This window comes from Mauremys reevesii, linkage group 19, assembly GCF_016161935.1.
Source record: "Mauremys reevesii isolate NIE-2019 linkage group 19, ASM1616193v1, whole genome shotgun sequence".
Lineage (NCBI taxonomy): Eukaryota > Metazoa > Chordata > Testudines > Geoemydidae > Mauremys > Mauremys reevesii.
In genome coordinates, this window is record NC_052641.1 from 26,245,038 (window position 1) to 26,264,589 (window position 19,552).

Genomic DNA, 19,552 nt, shown 5'->3' on the forward strand with positions numbered 1-19,552 from the left:
TTTCCATTAGATGACCACCACTGTCAACCGCAGTTGTTTTACATTGACAAATTTCTTTAAGATAGTTACATTCTTGTAAAAAGTGTTCAGTAAGCTACTTAGACAATCAATAATAGCAAATGTTATGGAAGCAGAGCAGTGTATAAACAGCAGCTGTTAAGAAAGTACTACATCAAGTAACTTAAAATGTGTATAGTTAGAGTAGCATAGGTTTAAGTAGTGTCAATGCTAGGTAGGGCTAGTCTTGATTATAGGGTTCTAGTCATAATGGCCAACTGTACTGAGATGGAAGTCTCCCACACAAGAGAAGTAAATACAGCAACAGTCTCATAGCTGAACAGCTGATTAGGGTTTCTGATGTATAATAGAAGTATTACACTTTTCCCCCAAGGCCAAAAAGCTTTTTCAGCAGTTTGGCAAACTGAGCAGAAGCAACGCACCTTCCATTATCTGATCAAATGTTAGCACCTCTGAAGATATTTATCTGAAATTTGAAAATGCTCTATTTTAGCCTGCTTTTCCCACAAGATTACAACTACATATGATATATTTCCCTGAGGTGCTCAAACCCCCTCCTGACATTAGGGCTCTTAGAGGATGTTCAGCAATTTATCAAGCATACAACATCTGAAGAGGGCTGATGGCTAGTGCATTAGTTACAGGACTGTTGTTCTCACCAATGGCCTGGACTTTGTTCAATAGTCAGGCCACAACCCATACAAGCACAGATGAAGACACTGGAAGAATCAAAATAGGGTATGAAGTTAATGCAGGTCAGGCAATAAGAGACAGAATGAAAAGCATACCAGCTAATCCATTAAAAGCAGTTATTCAGCCTTCATAACTAATCTACAGTACGTAAAGGGAACACTGGAAAGAGAAAAACAGTGACAGCCCCAATGAAGCTCCAAGGCCTGGGAAAAGGAGAGAATTTATGTATCACAGTGAATTAGCACAACCTGCTCCTTTGTAAACCTGAAAAAAGCTGAATGTGTACATGCATATGAGAACAATGTTTTGGTTCTCCACAGTGCAATTCAGATTTTTGCCAAAGTTAACAAAATTGATTAGAAGTTGATTTAAACGATGTTTAACCACATGAATTCACGTGCAGCCAACTAACCCAGAGGATGTTTTTTGGAAAAGTTTAGGCAATAACGCTAACAGTAACCCAATAGGAAACTTTCCTACAGGGTAAAGAACCTCAGGGTGCAGGTGATCTTCGGAAGTGAGCCTCTATTTGTTCCAATGTCCTTCCTTTTGTTTCAGGCACATACAGGACAGTAAAAATTACATTTAGAATACAGAAGACAGAGAAAAGCCAGAAAGTGCCATAGGAAGTCAGGAAGCCCTGAAAGAAAAAGAAAATTATTATGAGAAAAAACAAAGCTGCATAGGACTAGCTGCAATACCTCATTACCAGGGAAGAGCATAGCTGAGTGATTTGCCAACAGCATTGTTTATCAACTTTCACCATGAATCAGAAGGGGTAAGGTTCATAATTGTGGTTACATGGTGCTTACTGTAAGATCATGAAATTCCTTGGTTATTAAAAAAGCCATAAACCAGTTTGTTAAGACACAGGCACCACTGGATATCCCTCTAGCTTTAAGTGGGAATATTTCAGACATCACGAGCCACGGAATGGGACCCCAACCAAGGGCAAAACCTGAAATTGAAAATAAAGGTGAATAAACAAACTTATTTTGCATTTAAAGAAGCAAGTTGTGAATGATCCCAAAGCCTTTTCTGTGATGTGTTAATTCTACCCCAACTCTAACTACTGTCCTCTCAGACTGCTGTAGAGGGAACATTTCATTTAGAAAGCAGTACTGAAATGCACACTCTAAAACTGGTATATACTTGTTGCAACAATACCCCAAAATTATTAACCCCACCATCTGATAACATGCTTAGATAAATGAGGGTTTTTGTTTTTTTTGGTTTGTTTGTTTTTGTTACCTCTCTGAGATTTCTTCAAACTAAATCTACATTTTTAACTTCAATTGCCCTGCACTACCTAAAAGTTACCTCACTTTGACTGGTGCAGGAAGAAAAAATGCTTCTGGTTGTGAACAGAGTTTAAAAAAACAACAAAACCACCGCATATCTAAGTGCAATATCTTTGATGTGGTCCAGGCTGATTAATCCATATCCTACACCAGGGGTCTCAAACTCAAATGACCATGAGGGCCACATGAGGACTAGTGCATTGAACCAAGGGCTGCATCACTGACACTCCCCCTTGCTGCCTCTGGCCCCAGCCCCACTCCACCCCTTCCATTAGGCCCTGCCTCTGCCCCACCTCTTCCCTGCTGTCCCCACCCCAACGCTGCCCCCAGGGGGTGCAGAAAGGGTGCAGGGTGCAGCGGGGGCTCAGGGCAGGCCGTTGGTGGGTGGGGTGCAAGAGGGTGAGGGGTACAGCAGGGGGCTCAGGGCAGGGAGTGCAGGAGGGGTGCAAGATGTGGCAGGGGGCTCAGGGCAGGAAGTTGGGGTGCAGGAGGGGTGTGGGATGTGGCAGGGGGCTCAGGGTAGGGAGTTGGGGTGCAAGGTGTGGGCTCCAGTCCGGCGCCGCTTACCTAGAGTGGTTCTGGGGTGGCAGCGGTGCGCACAAGGGCCAGGGCAGGCTCCCTGCGTGCCTGCCCTGGCCCCCCACCCCACGCTGCTCCGTTCCAGGAAGCAGCTGGAACCCTGTCCCTGCAGCCCCTGGGCTAGTGGGTGGGAGCTCAAAGTTCCGTGCATGCGCTGCTCTTGCCGCTCTTCTAGGTACCTCCCATTGGCTGTGGTTCCCTGTGGGAGACGGTGCCTGGAAGGAGGCAATGCAGGAGCCCTCCTTCCCGCTCCCCCCCGGCCCGAAGGGGCGTGCTGCCAACTGCTTCAAACAGCAGTGTGGGGCTCACAACGCCACAGGGGGCACTCCCGCAGGTAGGCAGAGGGACCGGGAGCTTGGCGGGCCACATGCAAGAGCCCTGTGGGCCGCATGTTTGAGACCCCTGTCCTACACTCTTTCAGGAGTCCCTGCTGAGCATAGTACAGACTGCAGGAGCACAGCCTTATAGCTTGATCCCCAAGAAGTGTTGTGCTTTCACAACTCTTAGCTGAGTCAGAGGTCACAGTTGACCAGTACTATTACAAGGCCATACTCGAGAACTTCCAAGGAATACAGTACTCCAGTCTCAAGTGCTTTCATAGCTGTGGACAATTTTTTTTTGCATAGCCCATGACTACAATGCCAGACCACTCACCAGTGATGAACAGCCCCAAGCTCACTACAGCCAACCATGCTAGATTGTTTTCTGCTCCTACAGATGCTGAATTTAGTGTAGTCAATAAGTCAGGTTGTGATGAATTCTGAGGGTTTGGAAGGATCACTTTACAGTACAGCCCAAATGCTGCAGTGCTGATAGCCATAATGACCCCTGCAAAAGTAAAGAACCACCAACTGCAGATTTATTGCCACTTGGAAAAGATTTGTATCTGAGAGACCAGAATCGGTAAATTAAATACAAAAAACAAGCCTCTTATGGATGTTCCTCACATCAGTGCTTTGCCCACAATGATTGTATAAGAATAGCATCCTTAGAAACTACCTCTGGCACTATTTGGTACAGGCTGACTCAAGTGAGAGATCGCCAAAAATAAATAATAAAATAAAATAGTATCTAGAATTACAACAACCTCAGCAATCACAGGTGAATATACATACAATTACAGAATTCAAATATACTGTATACATATATGCATGTTAGAGTAAATGAATCCTGCTTGATATAATTGATACTACCAAACCTACTTGTGAAATAGGCACAAGTAAACAAGAAGTGTTCACTAATTTCAGAAGACAAGGGTACTTTAATGTAGCTAAGAAAGCAAACTGCTTCTTTGGAAAGATCTCTCCCTTGCATCATCTGAAATGAGAGTTTATGATGATGATCTTTTGAAAGGAAGGAAGGCTCTCCAGTGCAGTGTGTAAGTTGTGATCACGTCTTCTAAATCACCAGATTAAGTCTACAGAAGTTAAGTTTTAAAATAAGCCACTTCACTGCATAATTACAAACCTTCATGCAGTAGGCAAGCTAGGATATTTTTGATATTACAAACAATATTGTTCTTTAAGGAGGACATTTACCAACAGAAACTATCTTTAAGCTTTTGCATATCTGACCCAAGTTTGGAATGTTAAAATGCAGGCAAGTTTTTGCATGATGAAAGATACTTTCATCATTGTCCCAGCCTTTAAATAAAAAGAGGCCTCAGAGTTTAGAAACTCATTGTACTGCTTCTGGAGCTTACGTTCTCAGTTATTAACTGGCAACATGGAAGCAGGATTCTTATAATGTAGGATACAGTGGCAAGTTAAGGGCACAAAGCAGACACAAAGATGCAGGACACTGGAGAAGCCTGAACCTAGGTCTTTAACACCTTCAGTCAGTGTCTCCAAAGAGACAGATTCTTAAGTATGGTTTGGAGAAAACAAAATAGTGTCTAGACGTTTCCTCGTCCATTCATATTAATCTAAACCAGCTGTCTCATATGTATTTTATATTTTAAGATACAGATTTTGTTTTGTTTTTTTACCTGAAAGAGAAAGCAGTACTTTTCGCCCAGTTTTATCTATAATAATTGCAGCCACAGCTGTGAAAAACACTTGTATGGAACCCACAACAACAGAGGCCATTCTACTGTCCTGAAAGTAAGAGAAAAGAAATCTATAGAAGCAATGTCATGGTGTTCAGTAAGTGATTAGGATTTTCCAGTAATGCTGCAGGTAAAAAAGAAATAAGCATATTTTGTATTGCTAATTTGTATGCAGTATTGATATCTTGGTCTGATCTCTGTATTAACTAACATACTGTGCTTCTGCACAGTACCTTTCATATGAGGATCTCAAAATGCTTTTCAATCATTAAGCCTCATCAGGTAAATTACTCCTGGGGGGATTCTGCACCAAAAAATTAAATTCTACAAAATTCTGCAATTCTCTTTTATAGTTAAAGTGCAGCTTGCAGAGCCTACACGATCCCTCACCCCATTCTCTGCTTACCAGACAGGTTGGGGGGCGGGGGGAAGAGAGTTCAGGGCTTCTCCCCTGTGGATGGGGGGGCGCTAGGGGCTTCTTCTGCCCAGCAGGGATAGGAGTCTTGGGGTTTCAACCCCATGGGGTGCGCCAACCAGGGCTCGGTGCTTCATCTGAAGCCCGGAGGCCCCCCCCCTCCCTGCAGGGCAGAAGCCCTTAGCCCCACCACTCTACCGCGGGGCTGAGGCCCCGAGCACTGGCAGGCACACCCCAGCTCTTGAACGTCTGAAGATCATCATATGCGCTCGGAGGGTCAATAAGTTTGGCCACCACTACTGTAGATCATCCTGCTACCATAAGGTTCTGAATGGCCATACTGTGCGGATGTGAATTTCCTAGGTAGCCATGGATTATAACATTATGGCTCCATTACATGACTTTGGCAAAGTCAGAAGCAACTAACAGGAATGTCAAGGATAACTGCCCAGATGTCCAACTCACAACCACTGCTCTTATTAATATACATGAAGGTTCAATTTTATTCATTTCATTCTGAAAATGAACACAAGATTGTTATTAGCAGCTGATTCTCTCACAAGCCTCTGTCACTGCCATACCTGTGGATGACCTGAGATTATGCAAGAAACACAAAGGGAAATTGAGGCAGTGGAGGATGAATGCATGAAAGGAAAAAAGAAAATCTGTATTTTTAAAGTTTGATTCTAACATGCAGAGCATATCTTTGTCAGCTAAACTGAAAACGGACAGCAGACGGAATCACTTTGCATGAAGTATTAGCTTAAAAATAGAATTTAATTATGACTAGTAAAATATCCTGATCTTTCTATAGAGATCCACTCCAGCAATTATTCCTCTCCATTGCTGCAATTTAGCTTTCACCTGATACAGCAATTTTACTTCCTCTGAAGCACAGACTAGTAACCATGGCGAGAGAGATTCTGGGTGGACCTATGACCAAGTGGGCTTCTGGCACCTTATGCTACATTTCCTGGAAATGGAGGCAAAGTTGCTGACCAGCAGCCTAATATATATTATTTTCCTTGAAGAAACTGTTAATAAAACTAACCAACCAGAACAAGGACAGTGAGATGCCCGCATACAAACAAAACCACAGAGACATAACGTTTTTCCATATTCATATATGGTTTCTGTTTGGTACTCTACTCAAGTGTAACATTCGGCTAAACTGCGCTTATCTATTGTATTTTAGAAAGATGGAAGTGAACAATGCTTACCTTAAAATTAGCTTCTTCAAAGATAGTTTCTGCATAAAACATAATTGCATTAATCCCTGTTACTTGCTGGAAGAACATCAGTGCCACACCAATAAGAAATGGCTTGTAGATAGATGGATTCTTAAATTCAGCAACACTTAGTCTGTGCTATAAAGGAAGACATAGGCAAAGATTCAGTGACAATTATTTGATTTGCATAACTGAATGAAGAAGTGCTACCACTGAGATTCAGATCTATCATAAGACCATATTGTGATGCTGCATATAAGAAAGGTGGCCATTTATATTACTGTTAACACTGTTATACAATTTCCATAAATCTTGTACAAAGAATGTCATTTAAGGTAGCAAATAATAACTTTTCCATTGATAAGTATGATTATCCTGTTTATAAGCATGAATCATCTTTGTATCTGACGTTATGAATATTGGCTATGTACTTGTATCTGAAACACGTGTTGTAGTCTGCCAAATAACTGCTTAGCCCTGATGTAAATCTGTGTGCTGAGGGCCCATCAGGGACACTCCACTCTCCCAACGGGCCATTGAAGAAACTCATCCTGTCCAGATAGCATTTTTTGAGGATCCCTCAGACAGCAAGGAGCTAATGGCCACCCCCTGTGATGCAGCAAAACATGTAGGAGCTTGTGATGCGCTTATGTGATCCTGGACTCCATCTTGGGACAGTAGCTTTCACATACAGGGGCTGTGGACTTTGTTTGATATAGTAAATTTCCATGTACATGAACGAGAATATAAAGACACCTCCATTTTGCTTCTTTCCTGCTCTAATTCTCTGGACTATAGATTTACAACAAAAAGAAACATCTTGAACCATGGACTGAGGACCTTCCAATCTTTTGGAAGTCACCAGAGAGATTTTACAAGCCAGCAGTCTATTCCATCACTGCTACAAACCTGATATAAGGACTTTGCAATCATTAGTATGTAAATAAATCTATTAACCATTTATAACTTTTCTTTTCTTTTATTAATAAATCTTTAGTTGCTAAGGACTGGCTGACAGTGTGATATCTGGGTAAGATCTGAAATTCATATTGACCTTGGGATTGTGTGTGTCTGATCCTTTGGAGTTAGAAAGAACCTCACATATGGTGAAACGGGTTTTCAATAATCTCTCACTTTATTAGACTTGGTTGTCTGGATTGGAGCCAGGAGCTAGAATGCCTAAAGGGGATGGTGTTTGGCTTCTGGCTAGCCAGTCTGGTACTGCAGAAGCTCTTTTATTACCAGTTTGATTAATCTAATTAGAGTGTAAACCACCAGCTTTGGTGATTGCCCTATTTCTTGCAGGCAGTCAGCCCTGAGAGGGACATTGTCAGTGTGGTCTATCCCAGGCACTTGGTCACACACAAACAGAGCAAGTCCCCCATTTAAGTAATCTATTAAACTGGTATAATGAATGTGATTGTTATGTTCAGAACTCTCAGTACTTAAATAATGCTGATTTCTTCTACCCTCAGTTCCCATTCCTATAACTGAACTATAGTATTTGGACACCTGCGGGAGCAATATTTGAAGCCACAGCAGGGAATTTAGAAAAACCAGGCATCAATTTCCTTTGAAGTCTCTGTCTGCCCCTCCTACTGCCCCATCATCCAGCCCTCACAAGATACCCAAATCCACAAACCCCTTGTAAAACATGAGAGATTTATTGGTATTTACTTTCTACAAATATCTATGAGTCCAAACTATAAAGACTTGTTTAGTAGTTTGGTCAATATGATCTCTAGAACAAATTGAGGGGGCTAATCTGTCCTCTTATTTATGAGACAAAGTGGGCAAGATCTTTTATTGTACCAACTTCTGTTAGTGAAGTAGACAAACTTTGGAGCTATGCAGAGTTCTTTAAGATCTGGGAAAAGTACTCAATTATTTCACTATTATCTCTGACCACACAAAGTATGTAATAACCATATTTAAGCACATTTCTTCTTTACTGAATAAAAAAGGCTTTTAGTGTAACCCAGAACAAAATCTTCATCACCTGCTCCTCAGCATGGGTTTCAATCTGCCTGCATTCCCACTCATGGTCCACCTCTGATCCCCGCAGAAACTGTAAAGCAGCCATAGCTTCAGTGCGTTTTTTCTGGTTCAGCAGGAACCTAGGTGTTTCAGGCATGAAGGACATGAACACGAGCATTATGCAAGGTGGGAAAGAACATAGCACAGCCAGCCAGCGCCATCTGAGTGCCATTCCTGAGGCAGGAAGGGGATGGAACATAAATGAAGAGAATCAGCTGACATTTGTAAACATTATAGTGAGCTGCACTAGCTTTGCTGATAAAGCAATTTGTGTACATTTTCCCCTTCCTCAAGAGTGGTTCCCTGAGCATGTGCCGATTCTCTTCCTGAAGTTTGGAGAAGTTTCACTATCCCTGCCTCCCACACCCAGCATGTGTGTGTCAAAAAAACAAACAAAAAAATCCATTCCAAACCAACCTAATTTTCTTCTTTGATGGGGTTACTGGTCAAGTGGATGGGAAAAAGCAGATGTGATACATCTTAATTTTAGTAAGGCTTTTGACACAGCCCTACACAACATTTCTCCTAAGCAAACTAGGGAAATATGGTCTAGATGGAATTACTAGAAGATGGATGCAAAACTGGTTGAAAGACATAAGAAAGGCCGTACCGGGTCAGACCAAAGGTCCATCTAGCCCAGTATCTGTCTACCGACAGTGGCCAATGCCAGGTGCCCCTGAGGGAGTGAACCTAACAGGCAATGATCAAGTGATCTCTCTCCTGCCATCCATCTCTATCCTCTGACGAACAGAGGCTAGGGACACCATTCTTACCCATCCTAGCTAATAGCCATTTATGGACTTAGCCACCATGAATTTATCCAGTTCCCTTTTAAACATTGTTATAGTCCTAGCCTTCACAACCTCCTCAGGTAAGGAGTTCCACAAGTTGACTGTGCGCTGCGTGAAGAACTTCTTCCTTTTATTTGTTTTAAACCTGCTGCCTATTAATTTCATTGGGTGACCCCTAGTTCTTGTATTATGGGAATAAGTAAATAACTTTTCCTTATCCACTTTCTCAACATCACTCATGATTTTATAGAAGCAGCAAAGAATCCTGTGGCACCTTATAGACTAACAGATGTTTTGCAGCATGAGCTTTCGTGGGTGAATACCCACTTCTTCGGATGCAAGCAGTGGAAGTTTCCAGGGGCAGGTGTGTATATATAAGCAAGCAAGAAGCAGGCTAGAGATAACGAGGTTAGATCAATCAGGGAGGATGGGGCCCTGTTCCAGCAGCTGAGGTGTGAAAACCAAGGGAGGAGAAACTGGTTCTGTAATTGGCAAGCCATTCACAGTCTTTGTTTAGTCCTAAACTGATGGTGTTAAATTTGCAAATGAATTGGAGCTCAGCAGTTTCTCTCTGGAGTCTGGTCCTAAAGTTTTTTTGCTGGAGGATGGCCACCTTAAAATCTGCTATTGTGTGGCCAGGGAGGTTGAAGTGTTCTCCTACAGGTGATTTTATATACCTCTATCATGTCCCCCCTTAGTCTTCTCTTTTCCAAACTGAAGAGTCCTAGCCTCTTTAATCTTTCCTCATATGGGACCCTCTCTAAACCCCTAATCATTTTAGTTGCTCTTTTATGAACCTTTTCTAGTGCTAGAATATCTTTTTTGAGGTGAGGAGACCACATCTGTACACAGTATTCGAGATGTGGGCGTACCATGGATTTATATAAGGGCAATAATATATTCTCAGTCTTATTCTCTATCCCCCTTTTTTTTTTTTTGAGACCATACTCAAAGAGTAATATCAATGGTTCACTGTCAAACTGGGAGGACATGCCTGTGGAACCCCACTAGATACCAGTTGTGGCTCCACTACTATGCAATATTTTAAATTAATGACTTGGATAATGAAATGGAAAGTATGCTTACAAAATTTGCAGCTAACATCAAGCTGGGAGGAGTTGTAAGCACTTTGGAGGCCAAACACTGAGCAGCCCTCAGTGGTGAAAGAACAGGTTAAGGACTATTTAGAAAAACTGGACCTGCACAAGTCCATGGGTCCAGATCTAATACACCCGCGGGTGCGGAAGGAATTGGCTGATGTGACTGCAGAGCTGTTGGCCATTATCTTTGAAAACTTGTGGTGATCAGGGGAGGTCACGGACGACTGGAAAAAGGCAAATATAGTGTCCATCTTAAAAAAAAAAAAAAAGAAAGGGAAGGAGAACCGGGAGAACTACAGACCAGTCAGTCTCACCTCAGTCCCTGGAAAAAAATCATGGATCTGGTCCTCAAGGAAACCATTTTTAAGCACTTGGAGGAGAGGAAGGTGATCAGGAATAGTCAACATGGATTCACGAAGGGCAAGTCATGCCTGACCAACCTGATTGCCTTCTGTGATAAGGTAACTGGCTCTGTGGATATGGGGAAAGCAATGGTCGTGATATATCTTGACTTTAGCAAAGCTTTTGATATGGTCTCCCATAGTATTCTTGCCAGCAAGTGAAAGAAGTATGGATTGGATGAATGGACTATAAGGTGGATAGAAAGCTGGCTAGATTGTCAGGCTCAATGGGTAATCATCAACGGCTTGATGTCTAGTTGGCAGCCGGTATCAAGCGGAGTGTACCAGGAGTCGGTTATGGGGCTGGTTTTGTTCAACATCTTCATTAATAATCTGGATGATGGGATGGATTGCACCCTCAGAAAGTTCACAGATGGCACTAAGCTGAGAGAGAGAGAGATGGGGGAGAGGTAGATAAGCTGGAGGGTAGGGATAGGGTCCAGAGTGACCTAGACAAATTGGAGGATTGGGTCAAAAGAAATCTGATGAGGTTTAACAAGGACAAGTGCAGAGTCCTGCACTTAAGACAGAAGAATTCCATGCACCGTTACAGGCTGGGGACCGACTGGCTAAACAGCAGTTCTGCAGAAAAGGACCTGGGGATTACAGTGGACGAGAAGCTGGATACGAGTCAACAGTGTACCCTTGTTGCCAAGAAGGCTAACACCATATTGGTCTGCATTAGTAGGAGCATTGCCAGCAGATCAACGGAAGTGATTATTCCTCTCTATTCGGCACTGGTGAGGCCACACCTGGAGTGTTGCGTCCAGTTTTGGGCCCACCACTACAGAAAGGATGTGGACAAATTGGAGCGAGTCCAGCGGAGGGCAACAAAAGTGATTAGGGGCTGGGGCATATGGCTTATGAGGAGAGCCTGAGGGAACTGGGGTTATTTAGTCTGCAGAAGAGAAGAATGAGGGGGGGATTTGATAGCAGCCTTCAACTACCTGAAGGGTTCCAAAGAGGATGAAGCTCAGCTGTTCTCAGTGGTGGCAGATGACAGAATAAGGAGCAATGGTCTCAAGATGCAGTGGGGGAGGTCTAGGTTGGATTTTAGAAAACACAGTTTCACCAGGAGGGTGGTGAAACACTGGAATGGGTTACCTAAGGAGGTGGTGGAATATCCATCCTTAATGGTTTTTAAGGCCCAGCTTGACAGAGCCCTGGCTAGGATAATTTAGTTGGTGTTGGTCCTGCTTTGAGCAGGGGGTTGGACTAGATGACCTCCTGAGGGCTCTTCCAACCCTAATCATCTATGGTTCTATGATTAGAATTCAAAAGAACCGTGACAAATTGGAATATTGGTGTGAATTCAGCAAGATGAAAGTCAATAAAGACAAGTACTTCACTTATGAAGGACAAATCAAATGCACAACTATCAAATGGGGAATAACTGGTGAGGCAGTAGTACCACTGAAAGGATCTGGACAACATTATACATCACATATTGAATGCGAGTCAACAATGTGATGCAGATACAAAGAGGATAATAATATTAACAGGAGTGTTTTATGTAAGACATGGGAGGTAGTTGTCCCAATCTACTTGGCACTGGTGAGGCCTCAGCTGGAGTACTGTGTCCAATTCTGGGCATCACACTTTAGAAAAGATGTGGACAAACTGGACAGAACCTAGAGGACAGCAATCAAAATAATAAAAGGTTTAGAAAAACCTGACCTATGAGGAAAGGTATTAAAAAAAAAAAAATCACACCACTAGGCACATTTAGTCTTGAGAAAAAACAACTGGTGGGACCTCATAACAAGTCTTCCAATATGTCAAAGGCTATTATAAAGAGGATCGTTCTCCACGTACACTGAAGACAGAAGTAGTAAAGTGCTTAATCTGCAGCAATGGATATTTAGGTTAGCTATTACGTAAAATTTTCTAATTTTAAGTGTAGATAAGCTCTGGAACAGTCTTTCAAGGAAGGTTGTGGAATCCTCCATTGGAGGTTTTTAAGAACAGGTTGGACAAACACCTGTCAGGGATGGTCTAGGTTTACTTAGTCCTGCTACAGCACAGGGGGCTGGATTTGATGACCACTCAGGGTCCTTTCCAGCCCAACAGTTCTATGATTCTATAACTAAGTGCAATACCTGCAACATAAGCTCCCAGTATACCAGTCACCACCATCAGCTGAACACATGAGCCAAGTGTTCCTCGAATTTTTGAGTGGGATATTTCAGAAATATACACCTAAAAATGCATAATTAGAAAATATTAACAAAAAAGTTTTAAAAAGTAACAACAGCTGATATTGAAAATAACTTGTTAAAATACAGCCACATTGTTCAAACATGAATCATAAGCAGCTACACTGGAATGACTAGAACCAGCAGTGTTACTTTTGGGAATTTACATTGGTTCCATGAAAGGCTCTGCCAAAAATATTAATAAACGTGCCAAAAATTAACAGAAATCAAAATGCCACAGCTTACATAGAAGAAAATAAGTTAGCATCCCGGACATGGATGCTGAATGTGAACTACAAAATAAGTCCACAATTTTGGTAACAGATACACAGAGGTGGAGCCCCAGACAACTCCACTGCGATCCCTTCAAAACTATGAATTACACTAGATCTGCTCACCAAGGAGGACAAAAGGGAAGGGGAGGGGTGAAGGTAGGGGAAACTGAGGGGAAAACTAGTGTGTGTGTGCGCACACGCATGTGCATGCATAGGGAAAAAAATGAAAGTCAGGAGATAACAGTAAAACTGGATGTATACAACATTCTGCCGCCTTTGCACTGCTCCAAAATGCTGTAAAGCAGCCACAGCCTAATAGCAAATCTGACCCAAAGAGTTTAAAAAAAGTTTTAGAAAGATATTAAAAATTGAAGATATGTAGTCTGTTTTATTTACTCTTTATATATTAAACAAATGTTAAGGACAAGGAAATTCCTGGACAAAAACTATGTTAAAATGGAGTGAAGACTGAAAATAATAATAATAATAATAAAAAAATCATAAAAAAAGTGTGTTACAGTGACGCACTAACAACAAGTATTATAAACCTGGGAAATTCAGAGTTAACATTAAACTGAAAAGAAATCCAAACATATTGAGGACTGGAAATGCCATTGGGAAACCCAAATCACCTAAGTTTTGCCTTTCAGAGAGACACCAAGAGGAAATAAATGTAATCCATCTTTAAAAAGTCAATGCTCTTTAATATAAAAGAGCACAAACACTAATATGCTATGATAATAGTCATATGGTTATTGCGTGGTGTCACTATAGGGTAGAGTTAAGGTGGTATGGGTGCCATAGCTGTGGTGCCACTCCTGGTTTTAAGATATTATCTCATGCAACATTTTTCCAGACTATGCTGAATAAATAAGAAAGAAATAGAAACTGTTTCACTTACTGGAACAACAAGTGAAGTAATGCCACTGGCTAACCCAGTCAATATTCGTCCAATGTAAAGCATCCAGACATTCTGGGCGGATATGATAATTGTAAACCCAGAGACATATGGTATTGAGCACAGCATCAAACTCAGCTTCCTCCCAACTTTATCCACCATACAGCCTCCCAGTATTCCTCCAGCAGCAGCGCCTAATGTTACTACAGACTTCAGAAAACAAGCACACACAAATAGATAAATGACTATACATTCTGCAGCCTTTCCAAAAATTAATCGTTGCTTTTTGGTTTAAAAGATTATGTACGGAAGTCATTAGACTAAGAGACAAAGACTAGCCTACCTAACCATTCATAAACTAGTGCAATTCCCAAAGATTATTAATCCACCTCAGAAGGATAGTAGATCAGTTTTAGAGTGAGAGAGAGAGTGTGAGTGAGTGAGTGAGTGTGTGTAAGTAAGTAAACAAACATTAAAAAATATTGCAGTAGAAAAGATATATAGCTATAGTCAGTTAAAAACAGAACCACCATGCATGCATCTTTTTAGAAAGTACAACTTAAGGTTCAAGAGTGGCCAGCTTGACTGTTCTGGGGCTTCAACTGTTTAAGCTAGGGTGACCAGATCACCCAGGTCAAATATCGGGACCTGGGGGGGGAGGGGGAGGGAGCACGCGCGGGAGGGAGGCCCGGGAGACTCAGGGGAGCGCGGGGCTGGGGTGAGTGTGAGTCTGGCCTGGCCCCAAGCAGGCAGGACTCGGGCGCGGTACCTGGAGGGAGAGTAGGGGGTGGCCTGCAGGGCCAGGCGGCAGTTGTTCTCCCCACCTGGGCAGCGGGACTTGGGAGCAGCCGCTGCTGCAGCTCCCACTGCCGCGGGGGGGAGGAAGCAGCCGCTGGCCAAGCTTGGCGGCTGCTGCTCTAGCACCCATTAACCCCCCGAGCCCGGGCCTGCTGCGGGGACCCAGCGCGTACCCAGCCCCGGCCAGTCGCGTCTGGGCTGGCTGTCCAGCTGGTGCAATCCCGCGGGCGGCCCCGGAGTGGGGGCAGCAGGCCCCAGCCCCCCCATCCCACTTGGGTCCCACAGGAGAACGAATGGGGCTGGGCTGCCGATGCCTCCGCTGCGGGATTGCACCAGCCGGGCAGCCAGCCCAGACACGACTGGCCAGGGGCTGGGCGCAGCGTGCGTGCTGCTGGGTCCCTGCACCAGGCCCGGGGGGTTCTGGCCCGGGCGCCAAAGCCGCAGCCGCTGAGCGCCACGTGCTTGGCCGCTTCCTCCCCCCGCGGCAGTGGGAGCTGCAGCAGCGGCTGCTCCCGAGTCCTGCTGCCCAGGTGGGGAGAACAGCTGCCGCCTGGCCCCGTGGGCCGCCCCCCTACTCTCCCTTCAGGTACCGAGTCCTGCCTGCTCGGGGCCAGGCCAGACTCACACTCACCCCGGCCCCGCACTCCCCTGTGTCACCTGGGCATGGCATGCTTGGCAAGAGGCGGGGATTTGGGGAGGGAGCCAATGGGGGAAGGAGGAGGCAGAGTCAGGGCGGGGGAGGGCGCGAGCCCTTCTGGGCTCCGGAGCCTTTGCTTGTTTGTCCAGTGTCCCGACCTAACACTGGTCGGGACCCGGGACAAACAAGCAAATATCGGGACAGTCCCGATAAAATCGGGACGTCTGGTCACCCTAGTTTAAGCAAAGAGATGCTGCCTAAGCAGTGGCCCAGCAAGCTGTTACAACATGCTTTGCTCCCATTATAGCACAATCTCATTTAGCAATGAGAGAGGGGAGCTTAGTCTCCAGAGCCCATTTAATCTTTGGACATTCTATTGAAACTGCCAAGAGGAGGCCAGTTAATGCCAAGTGTGATGAGTTCATAGAATGAGGCAAAAAACTCTAAATTAATTTCACAGACTACCAAACAGCCATCAGGTAGAAATAACTTTCAGTCACTCAGACTAAAATTTGAACAAAATTACCTAGAACTGAAAGAGTACATATTCTATTATTAAACCCAAGCTGCCTAGTCTCATACAAACAGATAGTCTTCTCAAAATAGTCCTGCCCCACAACTGAAAACGTGTAAGGAATTTTTTCTTACCAAAATCAGTCACACATTATTATAATGCATCTTGCAGAGACTTACCCCAAACCATGATGCTTCGTTGGTGTCTAATCTTAATTTAGGGTCACTAATTTTCTTCAGATCTGGAATAGCTGGTGAACTGTAACCTAGGACAAATCCAAAGCTGAGGGGTCCCAAAACAGCAGCAAAGGTGGCCAGATATAGCTTTCTGTTCTGGACTTTGCTGTAAAAGAGCCAGGCATGAGTCAAACAGAAATTCTGCATGTGTATACAATTGTTGGTTCTCACATTACTGCAAAAGCCAAAGAAAATTCTGTATTATAATATGCTTTATATGTACAAATTGTGTGACTTGGTCAATCAAGTATGTAGATAGATCAGTTCAATGTTTCAGAATCCTCAGTGCAAGCCATCAGACAATCTCAATCCAGGTAAGAATCTGGAGATGTCTGAATACATTTAAAAAAAAAAAAAAAAAGTAATTTAAGTGTTCCAGAACACACAATTTAAATTGCCTATTTTGGTATCATCTTAGGGAGAGTTAGAAGTAGAGAAGGCTATCAAGGTAGTAGCAAGTGAGGTTAGAACCTGAACAAAACAAACTGGAACATCTCTTTTCAATAAGTATCACTCAATCATAATTTAAAAAAAAAAAACGGTGAAATCCTGGTGCCACTAAAGTCAATTGGAGTTTTTCCATTGACTTCAGTGGGGCCAGTATTTCAAGCTATAAGTCATAGTCAACAGCCTGGGATCACAGCTAAAGTAAAATATAGTCCTAGAGGGACCACCATAAAATCAGCACTTGGAAGGGAACCAGTATGTCTATGTGCACACATATTGATTTGGACTTGAGTTTACAGATGTTTAATTCTCTCGGAGCTAGAATTAGAAAATGTTTCTAACCTTCCTTCCCCTCCCCCGGCAAAGCCAGTTAAATTAGTAATAAAGGCAATGGCAATTTACCTACTTTTGTGCGGGGGTTACTGACTCATTTGGAATCAAACATTTCAGCCAGTTTAAGCACAAAACACAAAAAGCTTTCTTTTCTTAAGAAGTTTCAAACCATAGCCACAACTTCTGTCAGCTGATTCTCCACAGAAACTGCTGATATGGCTGAGAGAACTGCATCAGTTGTTATCTTCCCACCCACAAACAATCTCACAAACCCTTTTATTTTCAGAAGTGTGCCAAAACCTTATCCTTACTATTTCACAGTAACCTGTATTTAACATGAGATTAAAAGTATGCAAGAGAATTTGAAACTTTCCACCTCTGCTCTAAAACATATTTCTGCAATCAGATCCCATCTCTAAGCCATTTTGATTTTAGACTGGAAGGTTTACTAGTTCAAGGTGGGTCTGGATACAGCAAAAAAAAAAAAGAAAAAAGAAAAAAAAATCTCCCAGCACTCAAAGCCAACTCTCTGCTTATGTTTTTTAAAACATTTTTTTCAGTCATCCTCTAACTCCTACTTACTTTTGTACCAGGACAAAGTCCAACTTGAACTGACTTTATTTTTAAACTAGAATCAAAACATTTAGAACTTAAAGAGCTCTTTTCATCCATACTTCTTAACATGCTTTTCAAAAGATGAATATAAATATGACAAAATGACTTCACTGAGATGATATCATCAAAGTGGCAAATCTGGAGGGATAGCTCAGTGGTTTGAGCATTGGCCTGCTAAACCCAGGGTTGTGAGTTCAATCCTTGAGGAGGCCACTTAGGGATCTGGGGCAAAAATTGATCCTGCTAGTGAAGGCAGGGGGCTGGACTCAATGACCTTTCAAGGTCCCTTCCAGTTCTAGGAGATTGGTATATCTCCAATTATTACCTTTACTACCTCCCAAGTCCCAATCCATCAGACCATAGTGCCTCCAGGTTTTACTCCTTACTCTGTTGCTTTCAAGACCCCACTCCCTTCTCTTTAGCTATAGCATCTCTTGGAAGTCAAACAAACAGTCTATTCAGAAGCCTGTTACAAACATAATTACATCAACCTTGTCTTGAAGGGCCTACACTTGCACTTGCCTTTGTGTTCACCACTGCTTGTGTTCCCATTTAACTTGGCAAGCTCTTTTCCCCCCAACACTGCATTTTCTCTGACCCCCTTCTCCTTCATATCAGGTCCTTCATACTATCACATCAGTTCACTAGAGCACGCTGCCCTCGTTCATAGTTTTTAAGGCCAAAAGGGACTATTATGATCTGATCTGACCTTCAGCATCACACAGGTGACAGAATTTCACTAGAGTAATTCCAGCCTCAAGCACTTTTGGTTGAGCTAGAGCATATCTTTTAGAAGACATCCAGATGTACAGCCAACCCCTTTCTAAGTGTTGTTTAAAACTTACCTCCTTAGCTCCATTTTCAGTCAGTCAGATGTCAACCAGCTTTCCTCACTGAGTCTTATTCACACCCGCCTATTAGGCACTCTACTCCGCTGTGCCCAGAACTCATACTGTGACATTCTTCCATATTAGTCACTGAGCTTGCTATGCCATGCCTCAGGAGAGTGTTACAGGAATGCTATGTTATAAAACTATCCTGTATTGTTAGAGGCCTTTTATTTTGTTCTGTGAGAGCTATGTCAAAAAACGCTTTTAACTAATTGATAAATTCAATAAAAATAGGAAAAAGAACTCAAATGAGAGCTAGATAAAAGTCTGGATGGAGTCTAGTCAGGAGCAAAGTCAAATATTCCAAAGCCAAATGGCATGTAGGCTGGAGCCCCACATGGGAAGGAGCAAGCGAAGTCAAAGACTTCACTGGAAACACCAGAGTAGGGATGGCAGTTATACACTGACACTTTGTTACTACTCAGCCAGGAACGCCAGTGTCTCCAGCTCAGAAAAGCAAAGGCTCTTACCTCAGGTAGACGCTCTCAGCAGGCAGCAGCCATTGCTCACTTGGCTTCCTGGAGCTCAACAGGGGTTGGGATTCCTCAGCAGCCATCTGGAAAGTAGCGCTCTCCTGGCAATGGCGGTCTGGTGAGCCTGGCCTCAGCCTAGTGAAATAAAGAGACCAGCAGCAATAGAAAAGTCACTAGTCTACGGTAGGGGTGGCGAGTTACAAGCCCCTCTCCGTAGGGTTAGGGAGGGAGAACCCAGAGCTCAGGAGAAGAGTCGAGGGAGCGCAGGAAGAGGTGCCCCACTCACAGGGATGGGGGGCGCTATTCACTCTGCACAACCCAGGGAGGGGGCAGCAGCTGCAGGACTGTGCGGACAGCGCTCCCTCCCCCCGAGCCCTCAGAGGGGAACCAGCTACCGCGCGCACGAAGCCTGACGCGCGCCGGGCCTCACAGTTGAGGCTCCAGATACCGAGGGAACAGACTGAGGGACCGACCGTCCCTTATGGCCAGTCCCCCGCAACGCGTTTCCGGGGACTTTCTAGGCGTGGAGGACTAGCGAGCTCTATGGGCCTCGCTCTGCTGAAGGGATGGCTCTGGGCGGAGTCTCTGCCCGCTCGCGCGGCGGCCGCTCGCCGCGACCCAGCCGCCTTT

At 43.7% G+C, this 19,552-nt stretch overlaps 1 protein-coding gene across 6 annotated transcripts in view; it reads right to left on the minus strand.

Annotated features, from left to right (window-relative positions):
• SLC2A8 (solute carrier family 2 member 8) overlaps nucleotides 1–19,552 on the minus strand; it is a 20,054-nt gene continuing 502 nt past the window's right edge. The window contains exons 1-11 of one of the 6 annotated variants that reach the window (XM_039506471.1): nucleotides 19,396–19,544; nucleotides 18,920–19,057; nucleotides 16,108–16,270; nucleotides 13,983–14,189; nucleotides 12,711–12,810; nucleotides 8,282–8,493; nucleotides 6,274–6,420; nucleotides 4,579–4,687; nucleotides 3,246–3,419; nucleotides 1,524–1,669; nucleotides 1–1,351 (exon numbers count right to left, since the gene is read on the minus strand). In XM_039506471.1, coding sequence (XP_039362405.1) covers nucleotides 1,205–1,351; nucleotides 1,524–1,669; nucleotides 3,246–3,419; nucleotides 4,579–4,687; nucleotides 6,274–6,420; nucleotides 8,282–8,493; nucleotides 12,711–12,810; nucleotides 13,983–14,189; nucleotides 16,108–16,270; nucleotides 18,920–19,005 — 1,491 coding nt within the window. In that variant the 5' untranslated portion in view covers nucleotides 19,006–19,057; nucleotides 19,396–19,544 and the 3' untranslated portion in view covers nucleotides 1–1,204. The other 5 variants (XM_039506468.1, XM_039506470.1, XM_039506469.1 and 2 more) reach the window with 5 other exon arrangements.